The sequence below is a fragment of the Cervus canadensis genome, chromosome 8 (genome assembly GCF_019320065.1).
Source record: "Cervus canadensis isolate Bull #8, Minnesota chromosome 8, ASM1932006v1, whole genome shotgun sequence".
NCBI classification, from domain to species: Eukaryota; Metazoa; Chordata; class Mammalia; order Artiodactyla; family Cervidae; genus Cervus; species Cervus canadensis.
In genome coordinates, this window is record NC_057393.1 from 55,770,844 (window position 1) to 55,796,049 (window position 25,206).

General features: G+C 38.8%; 2 protein-coding genes and 1 pseudogene across 2 annotated transcripts; all 3 read right to left on the bottom strand.

Annotated features, from left to right (window-relative positions):
• Window positions 1-1,633: 1,633 nt before the first annotated feature.
• LOC122446805 lies at window positions 1,634-2,600 on the bottom strand (annotated as a pseudogene).
• Window positions 2,601-12,147: 9,547 nt separating this feature from the next.
• On the bottom strand, window positions 12,148-13,101 carry LOC122446302 (olfactory receptor 49-like). The gene has a single exon (XM_043476302.1). It carries the CDS (start codon window positions 13,078-13,080, stop codon window positions 12,148-12,150), a length of 933 nt encoding a protein of 310 aa, XP_043332237.1. The 5' UTR covers window positions 13,081-13,101.
• A 10,103-nt stretch (window positions 13,102-23,204) lies between these two features.
• On the bottom strand, window positions 23,205-24,607 carry LOC122446806 (olfactory receptor 6C74-like). The gene is made up of 2 exons (XM_043477289.1): window positions 24,599-24,607; window positions 23,205-24,176 (listed from the first exon to the last, which is right to left on the bottom strand). The coding sequence occupies exons 1-2, from the start codon at window positions 24,605-24,607 to the stop codon at window positions 23,205-23,207; spliced, it is 981 nt and encodes a 326-aa protein (XP_043333224.1).
• Window positions 24,608-25,206: the final 599 nt, after the last annotated feature.

Consider the following 25,206-nt stretch of genomic DNA (forward strand, 5'->3'; position numbering starts at 1 on the left):
ACTAAAATTCCAGTGTAGATCATGCACATACAGTATCAGATGTGACTGAACCTAATTTCCACTAGGGCCTATTGTCTTCTGATGGGAGTCACTTCCTCAGTGAACCTGTAAACACAATAACTGACTCCATTTTAATCCACTTTTTAATTATTAATGCACTCATTTTCCTTTTACAGTTTTCTAAGTATGAGTTCTATTAGTTTTTGCTACCTAAAATGTCAACCAGAATTTACTTTAACATGGAAGACATGTTAAGGGAAGCAGCTCCCACACCTTCAGGTCACACTAGAGAAAATATCTCTTAGATGCGAAGAAAGTGTTTGCTACTGGGATCATCTACCTTACAACAAATGGTTGAATCCAGAACTTGGCAACATCAGTTAGAGAAAAATAAGTGCACAGGTTTAAACTTGCTTACCTTAATTCTCTTATCTCTCCTGTAATAGGGCAGGGGGCCACCCAGGATTGTAGACCAAAGGTTCCCACCAGAGAATGCAGTTCCATGCATTTTCTTAATTGTTCCCCTTTGATCTTCAGGTTTTAAAAAGTTTTTCCAACCATATGAACTAGACTTATTTAGTAATTACATATGTCATTAACATTACCATTTTTTATTTCCTTTTCAGCCAGGGTAGATTTTAACCAAACATCCAGAATTATTATGCTAGGAAATTCCATAAAACACTCTCCCAGTGGCTGCTGTAAGTAATAAAGTTACGGAAATATGAAAAAAATGCACTTTTGTCTGTGTTTTAAGAAGTTAAAGAAAATTTTATTAGTAATGTTTGACACAGCCAAAGATGATAAACTGAAGAGCTCATCTTAACCACCTGGAAATACACTGATTTGTTACTACACTAATATCAACAGACCCAGAGAAGAGCCAGTGAGCATATAGCAGATTCATTTACATAAACAAATTCAGTTAATGAAACAACATTAATTTGTATTATGACTTTTCATAGTTTTCAGAAACAAATTTCTTTCTTAAAATTCAAACCTGAATATCTAATGGTAAAGAACAGTTCTATCTATTTTTCATAGGTATCAGAAAATTAAAGCATCAGAATATATCATGAATGACATTTATTAAATCTGATTGGCAACACTTTAATTGTTACCTTAAAGATATTGTATCTTATAATTTATGTAAAATAGTTGCTCCATAAATGTTGTTTGAATTGAATTCGTATAAGACCAATCAGTAGAAAATCAAGCAAGATATCATCAGTGCAACATGGAGAACAAATGAAATTTTCAAATAAAGGAACAAGCCTTCACAGGTGGCCCAGTGGGAAAGAATCTGCATGCCAATGCAGGAGACTCAGGAGACACAGGTTTGATCCCTGGGTTGGGAAGCCATGGAGGAGGAAATGGCAACTTACTCCAGTATTCTTGCCCAGGAAATCCCAGGGACAGACGAGCCTGGTGGGCTACAGTCCATGGGGTCACAAACAGCATGACTGAGCAGCTGAGCACAGGCACAAGATGGAATTGCAAGATAAAGACAGGCCCCATCCGGCTGGAAAGTAGCACAAGCTAGGTCGTCATGTGGATGGCTTCTCTAGAATAGAGTTTGCCAATGGTAGGAAACTGACTAGAGGGTCAAGAGAATCAATTTAGCCTCCAAACTCTATTTCTGAAACCTCACCCTAGACAGTGTGTCCCTCAGAGCCTGGTGGACTTGCTTGTTCCATAGAGTATAAATGACAGGGTTCAGCAGCGGGGTCACCACCGTGTTCACAAGGGCAGCCTCCCTGTTGGAGTCCAGCCTGTTCACCTGCTTTGGTTTCAGGTAAATAAACACACAGCTGCCGTACATCAGAGAGGACAATGAGGTGAGAGGAGCAGGTGGAGAAAGCTTTCTGTCGCTCCTTGGCTGATGGCAGTCGCAGAATTGTGACTACTATGTTGCTGTATGCAATGATGGTTATGATGAGGGATAGTAGAATGACAAATGAAGTAACAAAGAAGAAATAGATTTCAACAGATCTGGTGTCAGAGCAGGAGAGATGAATTAAGGCGATAAGGTCACAGAAGAAATGAGAAAGGACATTAGGGCCACAGAACAGTAACTGGGACACCTTGAGCATCAGACAAGTGATTAAAATGAAGGACAAAGAATAGCACAAGGAAATCAGGAGGAAACTAACCTTCAGGTTCATAATGGATGCATAGTGCAGAGGCTTGCAAATGGCCAGGTATCGATCCAATGACATCACAGCCATGAGAAAGAAAATTATTGCCCCAAGAAAAAAAGAGAAAAAGGCTTGTGTGAGGCAAGCAGTAAAGGGAATTGTTTGCCTTCCTGAAAGGAAGATGGACAGCAGTTTAGGAATAACTGTGGTGATGAAACAGCATTCACAGAAGGAGAAAGCGCTCAGTAAAACATACATTGGCGTCTGGAGGCGATGGTCAACCCAGGTGATGATGATTATGACCATGTTTCCCATGATAGAGGCCAGGTATGCCAGCAGGTGCACCAGGAAGAGGAGGTTCCCCAAGTGCTGGACGGCAGGAAATGCCTCCAGAATGAACTCCTGAATGGTAGACTCATTTTTTACCTCCGTGTTTATCTCTGTTTCTCTGTTTTTCATCATTCTCTGCCTAATCTGTGAATCAGGAAATACTATCACTGAAGAATAAAGAATTTAAATGATAGCAACTTTAAAAAAAACAAAAATAAAATAAAAAACAAAAACACTGCTTTCAGGTATATTTGCGAATGAGGGATCATTTTATATTTTGAAAATATTTTGCAATAAATGACAAACATTTTACTATTATAACATTATTATACTAATTATAACAGTTATTTTTAAATTGTAAAATTAAAGATTTGTTTTTATTTTTTATAACAATTTTTAATGTGTCACCTAACTTTTTTGGAAAATAATATCTGTGAATAATAGTCCACAAGGTAAACAATACAAAACAAAAATGACTGCAGACACATACACAACAAACAGTTAAGAGTGAAGGCTGTCACAGTCATCAAGACAGTATGGTACTGGCACAAAGACAGAAATATAGATCAATGGAACAAAATAGAAAGCCCAAAGATAAATCCACGTACCTACGGACACCTTATCTTTGACAAAGGAGGCAAGAATATACAATGGAAAAAAGACAACCTCTTTAACAAGTGGTGCTGGGAAAACTGGTCAACCACTTGTAAAAGAACGAAACTAGAACACTTTCTAACACCATACACAAAAATAAACTCAAAATGGATTAAAGATCTAAATGTAAGACCAGAAACTATAAAACTCCTAGAGGAGAACATAGGCAAAATACTCTCTGACAAAAATCACAGCAGGATCCTCTATGACCCACCTCCCAGAATATTGGAAATAAAAGCAAAAAAATAAAATAAAAGCAAAAATAAACAAATGGGATGTAATGAAACTTAAAGGCTTTTGCACAACAAAGGAAACTATAAGCAAGGTGAAAAGACAGCCTTCAGAATGGGAGAAAATAATAGCAAATGAAGAAACAGACAAAGGATTAATCTCAAAAATATACAAGTAACTCCTGCAGCTCAATTCCAGAAAAGTAAATGACACAATCAAAAAATGGGTCAAAGGTCTAAACAGACATTTCTCCAAAGAAGACATATAAATGGCTAACAAGCACATGAAAGGATGCTCAACATCACTCATTATCAGAGAAATGCAAATCAAAACATCAATGAGGTACAATTACACGCCAGTCAGAATGGCTTCAATCCAAAAGTCTACAAGCAATAAATGCTGGAGAGGGTGTGGAGAAAAGGGAACCCTCTTACACTGTTGGTGGGAATGCCAACTAGTACAGCCGCTATGGAGAATAGTGTGGAGATTCCTTAAAAAATTGGAAATAGAACTGCCATATGACCCAGCAATCCCACTTGTGGGCATACACACCAAGGAAACCAGATCTGAAAGAGACACGTGTATCCCAATGTTCATCGCAGCACTGTTTATAATAGCCAGGACATGCAAGTAACCTAGATGCCCATCAGCAGACAAATGGATAAGGAAGCTGTGGTACATATACACCATGGAATATTACTCAGCCATTAAAAAGAATTCATTTGAATCAGTTCTAATGAGATGCATGAAACTGGAGCCCATTATATAGAGAGAAGTAAGCCAGAAAGATAAAGACCAATACAGTATACTAACACATATATATGGAATTTAAAAGGATGGTAATGATAACCCTATATGCAAAACAGAAAAAGAGACACAGATGTACAGAACAGACTTTTAGACTCTGTGGGAGAAGGTGAGGGTGGGATGTTCTGAGAGAATAGCATTGAAACAAGTATAATATCAAGGGTGAAACAGATCACCAGCCCAGGTTGGATGCATGAGACAGGTGCTCAGGGCTGGTGCACTGGGAAGACCCAGAGGGATGGGATGGGGAGGGAGGTGGGAGGGAGGTTCAGGATGGGGAACACATGTAAATCCATGGCTGATTCATGTCAATGTATGGCAAAAACCACTACAATATTGTAAAGTAATTAGCCTCCAACGAATAAAAATAAATGGAAATAAATAAATAATTAATTAAACATGTGTCATAGGCTTAAAAAAGAAAGAGTGAAGGTTGTCATCCTGCAGAAAATATTTTTCATGGGGTCACAGTGGTAATTTCTATGTTTCAGTGATGCCATGCAATGTAGGAAGCCTTCTAACTTTAACCCTTTGGTAATAGAAGGTGTGAAAGAGCGGTTTTTTATTACCAGGTTCCAAATCAGGTATTTTCCTGAAGTCTGTTCAGCCTGAGTTATTTCTTCAAGACCTGTGTGTGCTAGTGACAAAGAACCCATCTGCCAAAGCAGGAGAGGTAAGAGATGCAGGTTCGATTCCTGGGTCAAGAAGATTCCCTGGAGAAAGGCACAACAATCTACTCCAGTATTCTTGCCTGGAGAAGCCCATGGACAGAGGAGGTGGGGGGGGGGGGTGGGCTAGAGTCAGTAAGGTCACAAAGAGTCAGACATGACTAAAGTAACATTGCACACATACACACACCGACACTACCAGTGTGAACAGTAAAGCTAGTATATTATAGTATTATAACCACACAGTCTATGGGTTTAAGAGAAAACATACCTAAAACTGGAGGTGGGGGGAAATGGTTTCATGACTTGGTTGTTCAAATTCAATGAATACACATTTAATGGGTGGATCAAATTCCCTCACACTATATCAACCTAGCAGAATGGTAGCGCTTCATTCTGCTACCCAATTATTTCATAGATTACTCTTCAATCTTCCTTTCTCGGGGAATAATTTTTTACATTGGAAGTATTTGGTGTGTCATAGTTAAACCTGTATTTCCATTGCAATCACTAGAGGACCATTCTTTTTTTCTCTAAAAAAAAAAAAATGCCAATGCCTAACTAGAAGCCAAGTATATTGAAACAATCTTTGGGGAAGAGATCTGGGCATCTCCTGCAAGTCAGTGCTCTAGTAAATAAGAAATCATAATTTGATTGTATTTTATTTAATTCCTTTTGGCCAAACTATTACTTTGCCTATGTATGATCCACATTAGAAGCTTAAACATAATAAGGCTCTGGTTAAAACATCTGACCTTTTAGATTGCAATTTAGTCCCATGGTCAAGTACTTACCATGAAGAAACAGTGTTCCTTTAACAATGTGCTTCTTTCTCTTCTTAAAACAAACCAGGATCTTTCTCCTAGGTTAACAGAAAGGGAGGAAAACACTTAGTTGAGATACACATTTCATTGACCTAATAAAAAAATTAATGGATGCCTTATGTCCTAAATTAGTATGAAATTGTTAAGGTTCAATTTTAAAAAAAGAAAATCTTCAAACTCTGGAGGATTAACGGGCACAGTTTTTTCCATGGCAATCTAACTGATAAATCCTGGACCATTAAGACAACACAAGATGCCCCAATCATGTACTAGCACTTTCTGTGTTGCTGTTTGGAATACCTGGACATAATTATTACCATTCTACAGTGCATCATGAACAACAAATGTGGTTGGTTGTGTATCTATCGCAGAAGAGAGTCAAAAAGAAGAGACAATAAAGGTCAATTCCCTTATTTAATGACCCTGTTATCAGTCACTTTTCCATCAACCAGTCACCCCAACTCATATAGGGAAGGATCACAGCAGTCATAAGCGAGAACACATTCAAATGCCCTTATGATATAATTATCACAGGCTTATTTACCATCACCAGTGAGGACGCATTGGGTCCAATGGATGCATCTTTGGAGTTTTCATATTCATTAGAAGAGGGTTTTTTTTTAATGGAATAAGAACTAAAATCACAACAGAGTCCCAGAGGACATTTAATTGCTTCATATTTGGAAAGGGGAGATTCCAGGTGGCATATATCATAATTGCCCTTTCACTGCATATGGTAAAATACTATCATTCTCAATAGGCTACACAGTCCTCTGTGAACGTCTTCAAAGGCAGATTTTGCACAACTGCCCTGTTGTTTTTAGTCACTAAGTTGTGTCGACTCTTCTGTGACCCCACAGACTGTAGTCTGCCAGGCTCCTCTGTCCATGGGATTTCTCAAGGACAAGAATACGGGAGTGGGTTGTCATTTTCTTCTCCAGGGGATCTTCCTGACCCAGGGAATTGTAAAATTTATCAAATAGAGTTACAAAATTTGAAAATCACAAATTACATGTATTAAGAAAGGCTTAAACAACAGAAACTCTTTTTTACATTTGAATTACTTTGCCTTTTTCTTTTTAACCTAATATTTTCTTTATTGAATTATTACTTGCATTCTATAAAATATGCAAAATTTAATTGTACAGATCAATAATTTGTGTATGTAACAGTCATGTAACGTCTATTGAAATCAAGCGATGACATTTTTCCATCTCATTTCATAAGTTTGCTTTTTCCCTTTTTGAATCAATAACCCACACCAAAGAAATACACTGATTTCAATCATGAAAATTTACTTTTGCCAGTTTATTGAAAATCATAGAAATCCAAAATAGCATGCATTCCTTTGTCTGCCTTTTTTCCTCAACATGTCTGTAGGAATTATCCATGCTGCTTCAGGTGAATGATTTATTCTTTTACGCTGTTTTGTAGTAGTCCATTGTATAGGTACCCCACAGCTTTCCATTCCTCCACTGAAGGTCATTTCACTGAAGGTTATTTGCATCCTTTCTAGTTCAGGGCTACCATGAATAAAGCTGCTATGAATATTCTTGTAAAATCTTTTTGAAGATATAGCATTTATTTCTCCTGAGTATATAACTTGGAGTAAAAGTATTGAATTAATTATATAAGACAGGTCTTAACACTACAAAACTGTAAAACACTTTCCAAAACTGGATTTAAGCTCTCAGCAGCAATGCATGAGAATTCAAGGTGCTCCACTTTCTCACCAACACTTAGTCTCTAAGTCATTTAATTGGTATATTTCTGTAAATTCATTCAGCCTCTATGGAAAACAATACGGAGGTGCCTTAAAAAACTAAAAGTAGAACTAACATATGTTAGAGCAATTGACCTCTGATTATATACCCAAAGTAAATGAAAACAGAATATGGGAGACATATTGGCACTCCTATGTTTATTGCAGCATTATTCCAAATAGCCATCACATAGATTCAACCTAAATTTCTGCTAGGGATGAATTGGTAAAGAAGATGTGAAATATGTGTATATACATGCATATACAATGGAATATTATTCAATTACTGGAAAATGGAAATCCTGTCATTTGTGCCAACATTGATGGACGACCTTCATAGCATTATGCCAGGTCAGAGAAAGACAAATGCTGTTTATTACTTACATGTAGAATCTAAAAAAGGTAAACTCACAAAATTAGAGTAAAATAGTGGTTGCTGAGGAGTAGGGGAAGGAATGTAGGAGAGATTTTGTTTAAGGGCTCAAACTTGCAACTAGTAGATAAATAAGTCCTGGAAATCTAACATATTGATTATAAAAGGCAATATTGCATTATAAATATCAAACTTGCTAAGAGATTATATCTCATTTATTCTGACCAAAAGAAAAGAAATGATTACATGACATGATCAAGATCTTATTTAATGCTACAATGCTAATCATATTGCATTCATACATGTACATATCAACACGACCACATTAAGCATATATAATGTCAAGTATAGTTCAGCTTTTAAAAACTGGAGACATTCTAGTAGTATTTCATTTTGATTTACATTTTCCTAATGACTACTTATGATGAACACTTTTTTTAATATACTTGTGACAAATAGAAATCCTTTTTTGTGAAGTGCCTGTTAAAAAGTCTTGCTCATTTTTAATTGTCAAGGCTTTTATTCATTTTGTTTTGCCTTTTTACCCCAAAGATTATCTATTCTACATATTTGTCATTCCAGGACTGAGAATATTTTACCCCAGTTGTGAATTGCTTTTTTTTAAACAAAAAAATCTTTAATTGTACAAGTTTGCCTGATTCTGCTCTTAATGCTACTTTCTGCCAATGACTGAAAAATTGTTTTTCTAATACATCAGCTTTTGATATCAGAAGGCAAAATGAAACATTTCAGCTTTGTGTGATTTTCAATATAGAAATCATACGAGTTTTTTTTTAAAAAAGACAAATAAAGAGTATATCCAAAGCAATGATGAAAAGGAAGGAGCAATGAGAAATTCCAGGAGGTTAAATCCTTGAAGATTAAAATGTTCAATTTTCTAGAGCAGCAATTTCAAGTAGATCTTTGTAGTTGTATGTTGCATGTGTGCTCAGTCGCCCCCAGCTCTTTGCAACCCCATAGACTATAGCCTGCCAAGTTCTTCTATCCATAGGATTTCTCAGGTAAGAATCCTGGAGTGGATTGCCAGTTCCTACTCCAGGGGATCTTTCTGACTCAGGGATGGAACCCACGTCTCTGGCATCTCCTGCATGGGCAGGGGGACTTTTTAACCACTGCACCACCTAGGAGCCTTAAAGTTGTACAGGAAGGTTTTTAAGTTGCCAAGCAAAGTATTTTTTACAAAACTCTTGCTAATTTCTAGTTTTTGTACATTTTTAACAGTGAATGTGAACTCTATAGGGCTTCCTAGGTGCCTGCAATGCAGAAGACATGGTTGGATCCCTAGGTCAGGAAGATCCCTTGGAGAAGGAAATGGCAACCCACTCCAGTATTCTTGCCTGGAGAATTCCATGGACAGAGGAATTTGATGGGCTACAGTCCATGGGGTTGCAAAGAGTCAGACACCACTTAGCAACTGAGCACTCACTCTAGAATATCAGATATTAAAATTATTTTTAAACTAGTGGGTCTGAACTGCTTCCATTCCTTTCAAGTATGCTCTCTCCCCCAACCAGCACAAGCATTCATAACCTACTGCAGAGCTGCATCCTGAAGCAGGCGGGGCCAGAGCAGTTGCTACACTCAGGTTAGGGTGCATTCCAGGGTGACCGGGTAAAACAGGCCAGCCACCCATGCAGTTTCAATCTGCTCTCTCCACCCTGTTTTGTGTGCGTGCAAGCATGTGCTCACTCCTCATGAGTGAAGCCCAGCCTTCGCACACCACTCCTTTTAGTCTCACCAGTCCTCTTTCCACCCGGGGTACCCATCTTCACTGTGTCAGACCCCAGGCCAGCGACACTCAATGTAGCTTGAACTCCTAGCCCCCCAGAGAGGTCCTCTGCCCTTGTAATCTCCCTTCTTCACTGAGTCCCCTTCCAGAGGCATAGATCCCAACCTGATGTTTAGCTTCCCTCCCAGTGAAACACCATGTGGCTCTATCTAACAGCCTTGATTCTGCAGCAGTCTTTCTCTCAGTCTCCAGCTGTTGGCAGTTTTCAGTGAGAATTGTTCTGCATGTACATGCATTTTTGACTGATTCGTGGAGGGAGGTAAAGTTTTGCATTCTCCTACTCTGCCATCTTGATCGTGCTCCCCACACTTCATTGTTGATTTTTTTTCCTTGTTGATTTTTGTCATTAAAAATATTTATGCAAAGATGTTTCATTTCAAAGCAAACACAAGGTTCATAAGAAAACATTTAATTGTACCTTTTCTCACGTAGTGTTATGTGGTATTTTGTACACTCTAGGGTAATTATGACTAATTTTCTTTGAAGGTGTTACAAGGACAATATAGATTTGGGAGGGCATATTTTACACAATTTTCATTATAGTTCATGCAATTCATTCATTGGTAATTTGACACTTTTATGTTTTCTACAACAACCAGTGCACTTCCTCAGACACATATACATTTGGCATCTACCCAACTGAATTCTAAGGGTTGAATTTCCAAAATATACAAATAGCTCATACAGCTCAATATCAAAAAGACGGACCACCCAATCAATAAATTGGCAGAAGACCTAAAACACATTTCTCCAAAGAAGACATCCAGACAGCTAACAGGCACATGAAAAGATGCTCAACATCACTTATTAAAAGACAAATACACATCAAAACTGCAATAAGGTAGAACCAGTCAGAATGGCCATCATCAAAAGTCTACAAATCTTTCAGACTGGGTTCCCAAGTGCCTGAAACGGGAAATAGGTAGATAGTTAGACATGAACAGGGTATCAAAGGGGGCCAAAGAATTGGCCCTAAAAATAAAAAGGGGGAAGAATGTGGTGAGCCAATGACAAAAGAGCAGATAAAACCAAGGAGGGTCCTGGAATGCAGGAACAGAAAAACCATCCCTTATCGTCCTTCCATCCCCATGCTGTAACTATCAATGAAAGAGTATAAACTGTCTCCCCTCCTACCCCGTAGGGAGAAGGTATTTGAGAAGGTATTTGCCCTACTCTTCCCCCACCCAGTATACATGCCTCATCCATTTAGCAAATGACCCGCAAGACCCCTATCCCACTTCTTGCACCCTGGGTATAAAAGTGGGCTAAGGACCCCTGTTCAACATCTGTTTTCCCTTGAGCTGCTGCTGTTCTAACTGTGTCTCCCACTTTAATAAACTTTTTTTCCCTCTCAAAAAATATTCTACAAATAATATATGCTAGAGAGAGTGTGGAGAAAAGGAATCCTCCTATACTGTTGGTGAGAGTGTAAACTGGTAAAGCCACTATAGAGAACAGTATAGAGGTTCCTTAAAAAACTAAAAATAAAGTTGCCATATAATCCATCAATCCCATCCCCAGGCATATACCTGGAAAAGACAAAAACTCTAATTTGAAAACATACATGCACTCCAATGTTCGCAGCAGTACTCTCTGCAATAGCCAAGACATGGAAGAAATCTAAGTGTCTATCAATAGATAAACAAATAAAGAAAATATGGTGTATGTGTGTGTGATGAAATATTATTCAGCCACAAAAAGATTGAAATAATGCTATTTGTAGCAATGTGCATGGACCTACTTCAAACTAAATGAATTAAGTGAGACAGAGAAAAACAAATACCTATAATATCACTTAAGTATGGAAACATAAAAATTTATACAAATGAACTTATTTACAAAACAGAAACAGACTCACAGGCATAGAAAACAAACTTATGACTACATTTAATTTATGAAAAGTGAGGGAATTAAGAGTTTAGGATTAACAGATTTATACTACTACATATAAAATAGATAAACAACAAGGTCCAACTATATGGTAAAAGTAACTATATTCAGTAACTTCTAATAACCTATAATCAGTCCTGAATATTCATTGGGAAGACTGAGGCTGAAGCTGAAGTTCCAAAACTTTGCCACCTGATAGGAAGAATGAATTCATTGGAAAAGACCCTGATACTGGGAAAGACTGAAGGCAGGAGGAGAAGGGGATGGCAGAGGATTAGATGGTTGGATGGCATCACCGAGTCGATGGACATGAGTTTGAGCAAGCTCTGGGAATTGGAGATGAACAGGGAAGCCTGACATGCTGCAATTCACGGGGTCACAATGAGTCACACACGACTAAGTGACTGAACTGAACTGAACTGAACCTATAATGGAAAAGAATCTGAATATATATATGTCTGAATCACTTTGCTGTACACCAGAAACTGACACAACATTATGATTCCACTATACTTCACTTAAAACAAAGAGGAACTAGTCAACATTTTTCCAAATAAGTACATGAAAATGTGCTCAGAATCATTAATGGAAATAATTCAAACATCATTAAGAGAAATGCAAATCAGAACCACAGTGAGCTTCCAAGACAGTGTGACTTCTTTATCTTGATGTTTTCATTCTGCACACGGTCTCCCTCAGAGCCTGGTGGACCTGCTTGTTCCATAGAGTGTAGATGACAGGGTTCAGTAGGGGGGTCACAACCATGTTCACAAGGGCAGCCTCCTTGTTGGAGTCCAGCCTGTTCACCTGCTTTGGTTTCATGTATATAAAGGCACTGCTGCCATACATCAGAGAGAGGACAATGAGGTGAGAGGAGCAGGTGGAGAAAGCTTTCTGTCGCTCTTTGGCTGATGGGAGTTCAATGATTGTGACGACTATTTTGCTGTATGCAGTGATGGTTATGATGAGGGATGCCAAAAGGACACACAAAGCAAGGACAAAGAGCAATGTCTCAACAGATCTGGTGTCAGAGCAGGAGAGATGGATCAGGGGGCCGAGGTCACAGAAGAAGTGATGTATGACATGGGGGCCACAGAAGGATAACTGGGACAACTTCACCACAAGACCAGACATAACAGTGAACCCCAAAGCACAGCAGGCTGTGACCAGGAGACAGCAAGTCCTCAGATTCATGACAGTTGCATAATGAAGAGGCTTGCAAATGGCCAGGTACCGATCCAGAGACATCACTGCTATGAGGAGGAACCCTGCTGCTCCCAGAAATACAAAAACAAAGGCTTGTATGAAACAGGCAACAAAGGAAATCGTTTGCTTGCCTAAAAGAAAGATGACCAGCAACTTAGGAATAATAGCACTTATGAGACAAGACTCAGTGAAGGAGAAAATGCTGAGGAAAAAGTACATAGGTGTCTGTAGCCTGGAGTCAGCACAGGTGATGGCGACTATGACAGCATTACCTGCAATGGATGCCAGGTATGCCAGCAGGTGCACCAGAAAGAGGATCTTTCCCAGCTGCTGGGCAGCAGGAAAGCCCTCCAAGGTGAATTCTTGGACACTTGTCCCATTCTTCATTTCCAGAGGCTTTTTTCCCCACAGTATCCTCACCTGCTGCTCTTAATCTAGAATGAAGATGTTACAACAAGCAAAAAGAGTCTTAGGGGAGCATGAGATCAAGTTATCTGACTCCTCCACAAGGTAGCTGGCCAGATAGCAGACTCTTGCTGAGTTGGTTCTTGAACTAGTAGGACTTGAGTTCAATACTATGTCAACACTGAGTTCTAATCCTGGAGACATGGGTCATCTTTGAAAAGTTAGTTAAATTTCCTAAATTTCACTTTCATCATCTGTAAAATGAAGATGTAAGGATCTATTTGTTCATGTTCCTGTGAGGATGAAGTAAAATAAGCATGTAACTCACTTGACATGTCATGTCAGTGTTTTCTTTGTGTTCCTCGAAGTCTAATTATAATATTAGGGTCATTAATATACTCTTAAATACAGCATGACCAGTAGACAGAGTTATTTACATTTGCACATTTATAAAATAAATCATTGTGTTTTATATTATTATCAGCTTATAAGTAAACTTAACAGTGATATTATTAATATTCCTTTTGAATATCCATTTGAAAATATACTATATGCTATACATATACTATATATATATACTATATATTATATATAGTATATAAAATATACTATAAAATAAATTCTATGGTCCAAATCATCACCATCACCACCATCATTTATGAGGACTTTATGAATGTCTGTTACTTTGCTATTCATCAAGATTCAGTCTTTCTACTATTCTCCACAATAATGAAGAGTGTTAGCTAGGTAGTCCCAAACCCTTCTCCAAAAGGAGACAATGAGGCTTGGAGAAATTCCAGAGAAGTTAAGTCACATAGCTGAGACTGCAGTTAGATCTGCCAGCATCCAAAGCTCCTGTTAGTTCCAAATGCTGTGACAAAATATCTTTCAATAGGAAGAAATACATTGTTGATTATCTCTCAGACTTAAGTGAAAGTTCAGCTTTATTTTTTTCTACCCTTACGTTAACATCTTTTCATGAAATGTGCTATGCTTAGTCGCTCAGTCGTGTCTGACTCGTTGTGACCCCATAACTGCAGCCCCTCAGGCTCCTTTGTCCATGGGATTCTCTAGCCAAGAATACTGGAGTGGGTTGCCATGCCCTCCTCCAGGGGATCTTCCCAATCCAGGGATCGAACCCAGGTCTTCTGCATTGCAGTCAGATTCTTTACTGTCCAAACCACCAGGGAAGCCCTTTTCATGAAATACAGACCTGTGATACTATACAGGCCTTAGAGATGATCTCCTTTAGCACAACCATTTTACAGAAGACACTGGAGACCAGAGACATTGGGGATTGCTCAACAATATAATACAAGTTATAAATTCAGGAATTACTCCAACCTTTTGAGGCTCCATGCTTACTTTTGTAAGAGATGTGGGGAATGACAGTAGTTCATAAGATTAGTCAAATAGCAACACAGTATTCTAGAACTTGGTACTTGCCTCCTACTCACTCTTACACCAAAGCTCAATGAACACTTTTCTCTTCAGTCCTCTTAATAAAACACTTTTCCTAAGATAATAGTGTTTGACTCTACCATCTCAATACTAAACTGAAGGTCTGCAATGTGGAGTGTGTGTGTGTGGGTGGGTGGGTGGGTGGGTGGGTGTGTGACTAACCTGCGTTGGGCCAAGTTCTCTGAAGCGATGCTTATGCAACCAAACTGCTCACCTCAGAACGACACTCAAGGTGCCTCTGCGTCTGTCCCAGTTACAGCAGTCCTTGTTACAGTTCACCACTGTTCCTGACACAGGCATGCACAGGTGTTTTCATGGGGAACAGGGCATTCTCCTCCTGGAGTTATTCTCTTCCAAGAAATCAAGAGATCTCTCTGGGATAGGAAAAAGGATTGGAAAAGGAAACGCATCGGTCACAGTCTGTTATCTTCAAGTGGGGTGACTATACATCTCATGTTCCCAGTGTTCCTGGTTGACAGAGCCCTGATTTCAGAGGCAGAATTTTTCATACCACAAAGGTTCTTCTCAACTTTGGCCTCTGAAACCCCAGAAAAGAGCAGACAGAATAAAGCAATCACAATCCACTGGCCCCATCCTTGGTGAAAATTTGGTTCCAGGACTACTTAGGGTTCTGATGAAAGTTCAGATTCCCCAGCTGGTAATAGCCTAGGCTCACAAGCAAAATTGTTGTCCACCTGCTATACCAACTAATGGGAACAGGCAGTTTCTTCTGAGTTCAGCCCTGAGAGCTGCTGAGATGAGTCTTCTTCTACTGAAGCACACCATTGTGGTAATCCATCTGCTCCTAGACACATACTGCTCTATGCTCCTCCATCATATGCTCACCTTTCCACATGGAGAAGCATCCTTGTCCCACTATATTACTGCCACATGCTTCTGACATGCACATCTGAGGCCTCTGTAATAGTTTTCCCAGATGACGGCGTTTAGTCACCAAGCAGGATGTACCCAGCCAATGAGCAGAGAGTGCAGGCTTCCAAACTGCATGAGGAACTGAAAGGACATAGACAGAAAGCAGAGACAGAACTGAGGGAAGCTAATTGATCACTGTTGAAAACAAGCGTCACTAGCACACCTTTATATTTCTCTTCCCATTGTCTGCATTGTGATTGGCTCCCAGAAGTCCATGTTGTTTTCTGCTAAGATCTGTCCAAGAAATTATATGATGATTTCCCAAGGGATCCTAAAATCCCAATTGGAATGTCTCTACCTGTTTGAGGTAAAAGTCCAGATTAAAATTGTCTACATGGGTTGTGTGCACTGAGGCCAGAGCACTGGGGTTTAAGAATAAAGTATATCATGCAGAAGGGATGGATCACACGCTGGATATTGCCACATGCTGGATTTGGGGAAGACACTGGATGCTGAGGACGGAGATGAAAAGCCACCATCCTCACTCAATCATTCTTCATATCTCCACCAACATTATGATACTTTTCATCAGATATTTATGTCTGGAGAATATTTTTGTTGGCTTCTTCAATCTCTTTGAAAAAGGGGAAGCACAAATTTCTTCCTCCTCAGCGTAGAAAAGGGAATGCTAGGTGGTTTCTTTGACATACTCACATGGCCAGCCTCTCTCTTTTGAAATGAAAGCTGTAAAGTGGATGCCAGACTTCTTCAAAACACAAGAAAGTTTGAGACATGACTCCCAGTGAGGAGAAGCTGTTGCCACAGCAACCACCCTTTGGAAGGCTGCTTCTCCTCCTGTGGTATCTCAGCTGGGCTGCTGACATGGGAGTTACCCACTTTTCTTTGGCCTCTAGCTTCCCATTGAGAGCCAGGTGGCTAACCACCCAGAGTCTATTTTCTGGCAACACTGGGGCATACAGTAGCTGTCTGGAGATCTGTCTGAATATCTCCTCGCTAATCTTCAAAGTCAAGGCAAATTTCATAGAAATTTTTAGGAGCTTTTATGTGTGCCCCACCTTCCCCAGTGGCTCAGTTGGTAAAGAAGTTGCCTGTCAATACGAGAGACCTGGGTCTGATCTCTGGGTCAGGAAGATTCCCTGGAGAAGGAAATGGAAACCCACACCAGTATTCTTGAGGGGAGAATCCCATGTACAGAGTAGCCTGTTGGGTTACAGTCCAAATGCTTGCAAAGAGTCGGACATGACAGAGCGATTAAGCACACATATGTTATCTCTTACATGTGGACTCCAAAAATGAAACATACTAGTGAATATAAGACAAACAAACCAAAAAAAAAAAAAAAAAAGACTCATAGATATAGAAAACAAACTAGTAGTTTCCAGTGGAGAGAGGGAAGTGGGGAGCGGCAAGATAGGGGTTGAGGACAAGAGGTACAAGCTACTATATATAAAATAAATAAGCCACAGTGATGCATTGTACAACACAGAAAATATAGCCAAAATAACTATAAATGGAGTAGAATATTTTAAAATGTGACCCACTAGGACTTCCTTGGTGTTCTAGTGGTTAAGAATCTTCTTGCCAATACAGGGGCACAGGTTAGATCCCTGGATTGGGAAATCTCACATACCTTGGAGAACTAAGCCTGTGCGCCGAAAACCCACGTGCCTAGAGCCTCTGGTTCCGCAACAAGAGAAGCCACCACAATAAGAAACCCAAACACTACAATGCAGAGTAGCCCCCACCTGCCACACCTAGAGAAAGTCTGCACACAGCAAGGAAGACCAGTGTAGCCAAAAATAAAAATGAATAAGTAAAATAAAAAGAAAATTACTTTTTAAAAAATGAAAATCACTATGTTATACCTCTGAAATTGTATACTATTGTATTCCAACTCTACTGTAATAAAAATAAATAAAAACTAAAATTTAAAAAATACTTTAAATATTTTAATTCTGAAACCTTGTTTGACCCATTTAATAGCTCTAAAAATTTTACTGTCTATGCCTTAGAATTTTCTATGTACAAAATTATGACATCTGTGAATGAGATAATCTTTTTCTTCCTTTCCAATCTGAAGGTCTTTTATTTATTTTTGCTCTTGTAACAACCTCTAGGACAGTATTAAATAGAGACACCCTCTTCTTTTTGATAGGAAGAAGTGTTCAGTCTTTCCTTGTCAAGGATACTATTATTCAGTGATTTTTAATATATACACTTCATCAGGTTGAGGAATTTCCCTTTTGTATTTAGCTTTCCAAATGTTTTTGTCATGGGAAGTTTCAGTTCAGTTCAGTCTCTCAGTCGTGTCTGACTCTGCGACCCCGTGGACTGCAGCACACCAGGCTTCCCTGTCCATCATGAACTCCCGGAGCTTGCTCAAACTCACGTCCATCGAGTCAGTGATGCCATCCAACCATCTCATCCTCTGTCGTCCCCATCTCCTCCTGCCTTCAATCTTTCCCAGCATCAGGGTCTTTTCCAAAGAGTCAGCTCTTCACATCAGGTGGCCAAAGTATCGGAGTTTCAGCTTCAGCAGCAGTCCTTCCAATGAATATTCAGGACTGATTTCCTTTAGGACTGACTGGCTTGATCTCCTTTAAGTCCAAGGGACACTCAAGAGTCCTCTCCAACACCACAGTTCAAAAGTATTAAATCTTTGCTTTGTAAAATGGTTTTTCTGCATCTATTGTGATCATCATGTGTTTGATGTCCTTAGTTTTATTAATATGGTGTATACTATTGATTGATTTTTATATGTTACAGTACCCTCGCATTTATGGGATAAACTGCACTTGGTGATTGTGTGTTATCCTTTGTAATGTGTTCCTGATTTAGGTTTGTCAGCATTATCTTGGTTATTCTTATGTACCTCTTTTCATCACAGAAATCCATGTGTAGTTGTGTTTTCTTTCTTTTTTTTTTTTTAGTTTTCTTATGATACTTTCATTTAGTCTTGATATTAGGGTAATACTGATCTCTTGGAAAGAGCTGAAAAGTGAATTTTTCACTTATATTTTTAGAAGTCTGTGAATAATTGGAGCTAATTCTTCTTTAAATGTTTCACAGAAATCATTAGTAAAGACATTTCTTCCTGAGCTTATTTGTGGGAAGTTTCTGATCATTAATAGGTTTTTCAATTGTTATTTACTTATTTGTATTTATTCTTTCTTTTTGAGTTACTTTGTGCTTTCCCATAATTTTTTTTTCAAATCATTGATATCTCTGATTCTCATCCCTCTCTTGGACCGAGGCAAAAATTGAAAAGCTTCTCTTCTTTTTCCGTTTAAAGTCTTCCTTAGTATCATGGAAATTGCTGCTCTTTAGGGCTTAGTTAGAGAAGGACATGGCAACCCACTCCAGTGCTCTTGTCTGGAGAATTCCATGGACAGAGGAGCCAGGTGAGCTACAGTCCATGGGGTCACAGAGAGTCAGACACGACTGAGTGACCTAAGCACACGGCTTAGCTGTCTAAACAAGTCACCTGATGTGGCCAAACTCATTGCCCAACGGATTTGTTTCACGCAAAGCTGGTTTTAGTTTATAACACCATTAGTTGATCAATCAAATTGAAGTCACATACTCAGCTAGATGTATTACACAGAATTTGAACTTTGTTCTGCTTTTTTTCCTCTCTAAAATAATAAAATGTCATTTTAAACTGATGAAGTGGAAATTTTGTAACTGGAGAGGTTTCTATCTTTGTTTCAACTTAAAATTCTATATTCAGATAATAGCCTCAAAGATCCCAAAATAACAAATACCTGTGTTTTTGTGAACTTGGGACTTTCTAACACATGAGGATGCCAAAGTTTTATTACTATGAAAGTCTTGGCTAACAGGGCCCATACACAGAAAACAGTTTAAACTCATCATACTGGTGACTTAAAGTTACTGATGGAACTCCTGAACATATTCATTCTGACCTATTCTGGTCCACATGGGCTGGGTCAAAGCAAACCAGTCTTAGGGAAGGAGACTGTGAGTCCCCAACCAACACAGCACCTTATAATCAGGAGGGAACCCCCAACTCCCAGTTTCTTCTAAGGAGTAAAGGGTCACTTCCTGCAGTTCTTTCCCCTGGGTCAGTAGTGTGTAGTAGGCAAATATACCAGCTCTCAGTTTCTCCCTAGATATAGAAGGAATTTCTTTTTCTTTGGGATGGCGCTGGTCATTGACTCCTGCACAATGTCATGAACCTCTGTCCATAGTTCTTCAAGTACCCTGTCTACCAGATATAATCCCTTGAATCTATTTGTCACCTCCATTGTAAAATCATAAGGAATTTGATTTAGGTCATACCTCAATGGCCAAGAGGTTTTCCCTACTTTCTTCAATTTGATCCTGAATTTTGCAATAAGGAGCTGGTGATCTGACCCACAGTCAGCTACAGATCTTGTTTTTACTGACTGAACAGAGTTTCTCCATCTTTAGCTGCAAAGAATATAATCAATCTGAATATAATATAAAGAATATAATCAACTGGTATGGACCTATGAGAGGCAGAAGAGATTAAGAAAAGGTGGAAAGAATAACAGAAGAACTATACAAAGCAGATCTTAATGACTGGGATAACCATGATGGTATGGTGAGTCATCTAGAGCCAGACAAACTGGAACGTGAAGTCAAGTGGGCCTTAGGAAGTATTGCTACAAACAAAGCTAGTGGAGGTGATGGAATTCCAGCTGAGCTATTTCAAATCCTAAAAGATGATGCTGTGAACGTGCTGCACTCAATATGCCAGCAAATTTGGAAAACTCAGCAGTGGTCAGATGACTGGAAAATGTCAGGTTTTAAGAAGGGCAGTGCAAAAGAACGATCAAATTTCCAGACAATTGTGCTAATTTCACATGCAAGTAAGGTTATACTCAAAATCCTTCAAGCTAGGCTTCAGTAGTACATGAACCGAGAACTTCCACATGTACAAGCTGGCTTTAGAAAAGGTAGAGGAACCAGAGATCAAATTGCCAACATTTGTTGGATCATAGAGAAAGCAAGGGAATTCCAGAAAAATATCTACTTCTGCTTATGGACTATGGAAAGCCTTTGACTGTGTGGATCACAACAAACTGTAGAAAATTCTTACAGTGATGGGAATACCAGACCACCTTAGCTGTCTCTGGACAAACCTGTATGCAGGTGAAGAAGCAATAGTTAGAACCAGACATGGAACAATGGACTGGATCAAAATTGGGAAAGGAATATGACAAGACTGTTAATTATCATCCTGTTTATTAAACTAATATGAAGAGTACATCATGCAAAATGTCGGGCTGGATGAATCACAAGATGGAATCAAGATAGCTGGAAGAAATATCAATGACCTCAGATATGCAGATAATACCACTCTAATGGCAGAAAGTGGCACTAAAGAACCTCTTGATGAGGATGAAAGAGAAGAGTTAAAAATCTGGCTCAAAACACAACATTAAAAAAGTTAAGATCATGGCATCTGGTTCCATCACCAGATGGAATAGATGGAAGTGGAAAAAGCACTGGAAAGAAGTGGAAAAAATAGAAGTGGCAAATTAAAGTGGAAAAAATAGAAGTGGTGACAGATTTTATTTTGGGGGGGCTCCAAAATGACTGCAGACAGTGACTACAGCAATGAAATTCAAAGATTCTTGCTCCTTGGAAGGAAAGCTTTGACAAACATAGACAGAATATTAAAAAGCAAAGACATCACATTACTGACAAAGGTCCAGATATTCAAAGCTATGGTTTTCCCAGCAGTCATGTATGGATGTGATAGTTGGACCATGAAGAAGGCTGAGCACTGAAGAATTGATGCTTTCAAATTGTGGTGTTGGAGGAGACTCTTGAAATCCACTTGGACTGCAAGGAGATCCAACCAATCCTAAATGAAATCAACCCAGAATATTCACTGGAAGGACTGATGTAAAGCTGATGCTCCAATCCTTTGGCCACCTGATGTGATGAGCCAACTCACTGGAAAAGACCCTGATTGTGGAAAAGGTTGAAGGCAAAAGGAGAAGAGGGCAGTGAGGAGGAGATGGTTAGATAGCATCACTGACGCAATGGCCATGAGTTTGAGCAAACTCTGGGAGACAGTGAAGGAAAGGGAAGCCTAGTGTGCTGCAGTCCATGAAGATGCAAAGAGTCAGACACAGCTTATCAACTGAACAACTACAAATACAAGGAATTAGACAACATTTCCAGCACCCTAACTTTTCCAGTTGCTACAAGAGGGTTTGGCTTCTATCGGCTGAGATACTAGAGCTTGACAAAACTTAGTCTCTTGAGACACACTAACAGCAAAGAGTGGCTTGTATGAGCATGAGGTTTGGCTCATTTTGGCTGACTGGTGATGTCCATCTCCTGCACTAGCCTGGTTCTGGACTCCAGGCTGTGAAGATTGGCTCTTTTATCTAAGACACAGAAACCAAAATAGAAGACTCTCAGGAATTCCCAAATTTATCAGGTTTAAAATTATTCATTTAACTTCTATTTTAGAAAGGAGAGAGACAAAGGCAGAGATGTCCTTGGAAAACCATAATTCCTAGGATAACTTATAATTAAATCACTCCCAAACATAAAAATCTATCACTGAGTACTATTAACAATGTAAAATTCTTCCTAATAAGATTATGTCTTAAATTATAACCAATTTTCAAATCAAGCTGAAAGGGAAAAACACTCATACCAGACATAGTAAAAATCAAATGCATGTTATGCACATGCAGTGTTAGATGTGACAGGACCTATGTCCCATTAGGGCCAATTATCTTCATGTGGGAGCCACGTCCTCAATGAACCTTCAATCACAGTAAATGAGTCCATTTTGATCCCCTCTTTATTATTGATGTACTAATTTTTCTTTTATATTTTTCTAATCATGAGTTCTAGTTGTTTTTACTACATAAAATGTAACCAAATTAGGTTAACATGGAGGACACTGGCAGCTCCTACACCTAAGATCACACTAAGGTGAAAATACCTCTTAGATGGGAGGTATGGGCTCACCTACTTTTGAGCAATTTGTTGTTTCCAGGACTTGACAACATCAATTACAGGGGGAAAAAAAAAAAACTGTACAAATTTTTAGAGTTTTACATTTTGTGTATAATTCAAGAAAGAATAAAAGAATTTTATTGATAACATTTGATACAGCTGGAAGATGATACTGAAAGAGCCCATACGAAAATCTGGAGTTACATGGAACTATTTGTATACTAAAACTAATAGACCCAAGGAAGACCTAGTGATAATACCACTGATTCGTTCACATAAGTAGATTCAAATAATGAAACACCATTAAGTTGTACTATGACTTTATATAATTTTCAGAAACAATTTGTTTCTAGAATTTCAAACACTGAATATCAAATGATGAAGAAGGGTTTCTATTTATTTTGTTCAGAAGTATCATAAAGTTCAAGCATAAAAATGCATTATGGGCAGAAATTATAAAATCTGGCAACATATTTATCATTACATTAATGACTTTGTATATTATGACATATATAATAGTTGGCTCCATAAATATTATTTGAATTTAATTTACTTAAGAGCAATAAGTAAAAAAGTCGAGGACAATAGCTTCAGCAAAATATAGAGAACAAATGAAATTTTCAAATAGAAGGTACTGACCTGCAAAATAAGAGAGTACCCATCCAGCTGAAAAGTAGCACAAGATAAACAGCTATACGGAGAGCTTCTCAAGAATAGATTTTGCCAATGGTGGGAAACTGAACTAGAGAAGCAAGCCCATATCCTAAGCCTCCAAAGCTCTATTTCTGCAACCTCATCCCAGACAGTGTGTCTCTCAGAGCCTGGTGGACCTGCTTGTTCCTCAGGGTGTAGATGACAGGGTTCAGCAGCGGGGTCACCACCGTGTTCACAAGGGCAGCCTCCCTGTTGGAGTCCAGCCTGTTCACCTGCTTTGGTTGCAGGTAAATAAACACACAGCTGCCGTACATCAGAGAGAGGACAATGAGGTGAGAGGAGCAGGTGGAGAAAGCTTTCTGTCGCTCCTTGGCTGATGGCAGTCGCAGAATTGTGACTACTATGTTGCTGTATGTAATGATGGTTACAATGAGGGACAGCAGAATGACAAACACAGCAGCAAAGAAGAAATACATTTCAACAGATCTGGTGTCAGAGCAGGAGAGGTGAATTAAAGAGCCAAGGTCACAGAAGAAATGAGGAAGGGCATGAGGGCCACAGAACAATAACTGGGAAACTTTGAGCACCAGACAAGTGATTAAGATGAAGGACAAAGTATAGCACAAGAAAATCAGAAGGAAACTAACCCTCAGGTTCATGATGGATGCATAGTGCAGAGGCTTGCAAATGGCTAGATATCGATCCAACGACATCACTGCCATGAGAAAGAAAATCACTGCACCAAGAAATAAAAAGAAGAAGGCTTGTGTGAGACAAGCAGAAAACGAAATTGTTTGCCTTCCTGAAAGGAAGATGGACAGCAGTTTGGGAATAACTGTGGTGATGAAACAGCATTCACAGAAGGAGAAAGCGCTCAGTAAAACATACATTGGCGTCTGGAGGCGATGGTCAGCCCAGGTGATGATGATTATGACCATGTTTCCCACGATGGAGGCCAGGTATGCCAGCAGGTGCACCAGGAAGAGGAGGTTCCCCAAGTGCTGGACGGCAGGAAACGCCTCCAGAATGAACTCCTGGATGGTAGACTCATTTTTTACCTTCATTGTTATCTCTGTTTCTCTGTCATCATTCTCTGCCTAACCTGTGGAATGGAAAATACTATCACTGAAGAATAGAGAATTTAAATGATAGCGACTTTTAAAAAACAAAAATGGAAGCAAAATCGCTATTTTCAGGTATATTTTTGAATGAGGGATCATTTTATATTTTGAAAGTATTTTACAATAAATAACTAACATTTACAATTAAACATTATAATATTAATCATAATACTTATTAAATTGTTAAATAAAAGATTTGTTTCTATTTTGGTAATATTTGTTTCTATTTTTAATATGTCACTTAACTTTTCTGGAAAAGAATATCTGAGAAAAATAGTCCACAAGGTAAGCAATCCAAAAGGTAAACAACACAAAATGAAAATGACTGCAGACACATAACAACTAATGGTTAGCAATGAAGGCTGTCATGCTGCAGAAAATACATCTCATGGACTCACAGTGTTCATTTCTATGCTTCAGGTATGACATACAATGTAGGAAGCCTCCTGTGCACTGATTTTAGCCCTTTGGAAATGCAAAGTGTGAAAGAGCAGTTTTCTTATTACCATATTCCTAATCAGTTATTTTCCTGAAGTCTTTTCAGCCTGACCTCTTTTTTTCAAGACCCCAGTGTGACCAGTAAAGGTAGTATATTATAGTAGCATAACCACACAGTCTGTGGGTTTGAGAGAGACCAGACCTACTGTTGGGAGGGAAATGTTTTCATGACATGGTGTCCTGATTCAATGAGCTCATTTTAATGGGTCATCAGATTCCCTCACAGTCTACCTACCTGGCAGAATGGTAATGTTTCATTCTGCTATTCAATCATTTCATAGATTACTCTTCAACATGCCTTTTTCTGGGAATAGTTTTTTCCATTGGAGGTACTTGGTGTGGCAGATTTAAAACTGTATGTCCATTGCAATCCCTACAGTAACACTCTTCTTTATTTAAGAAAATGCAAAAAGAAAAGAAAAAGAAAATTCCAATGCCTAATTAGAAACTAAGTATTTTGATACAATCTTTGAGGAAGGGGTCTGGGCATCTGCTGCAAATTGGTGCT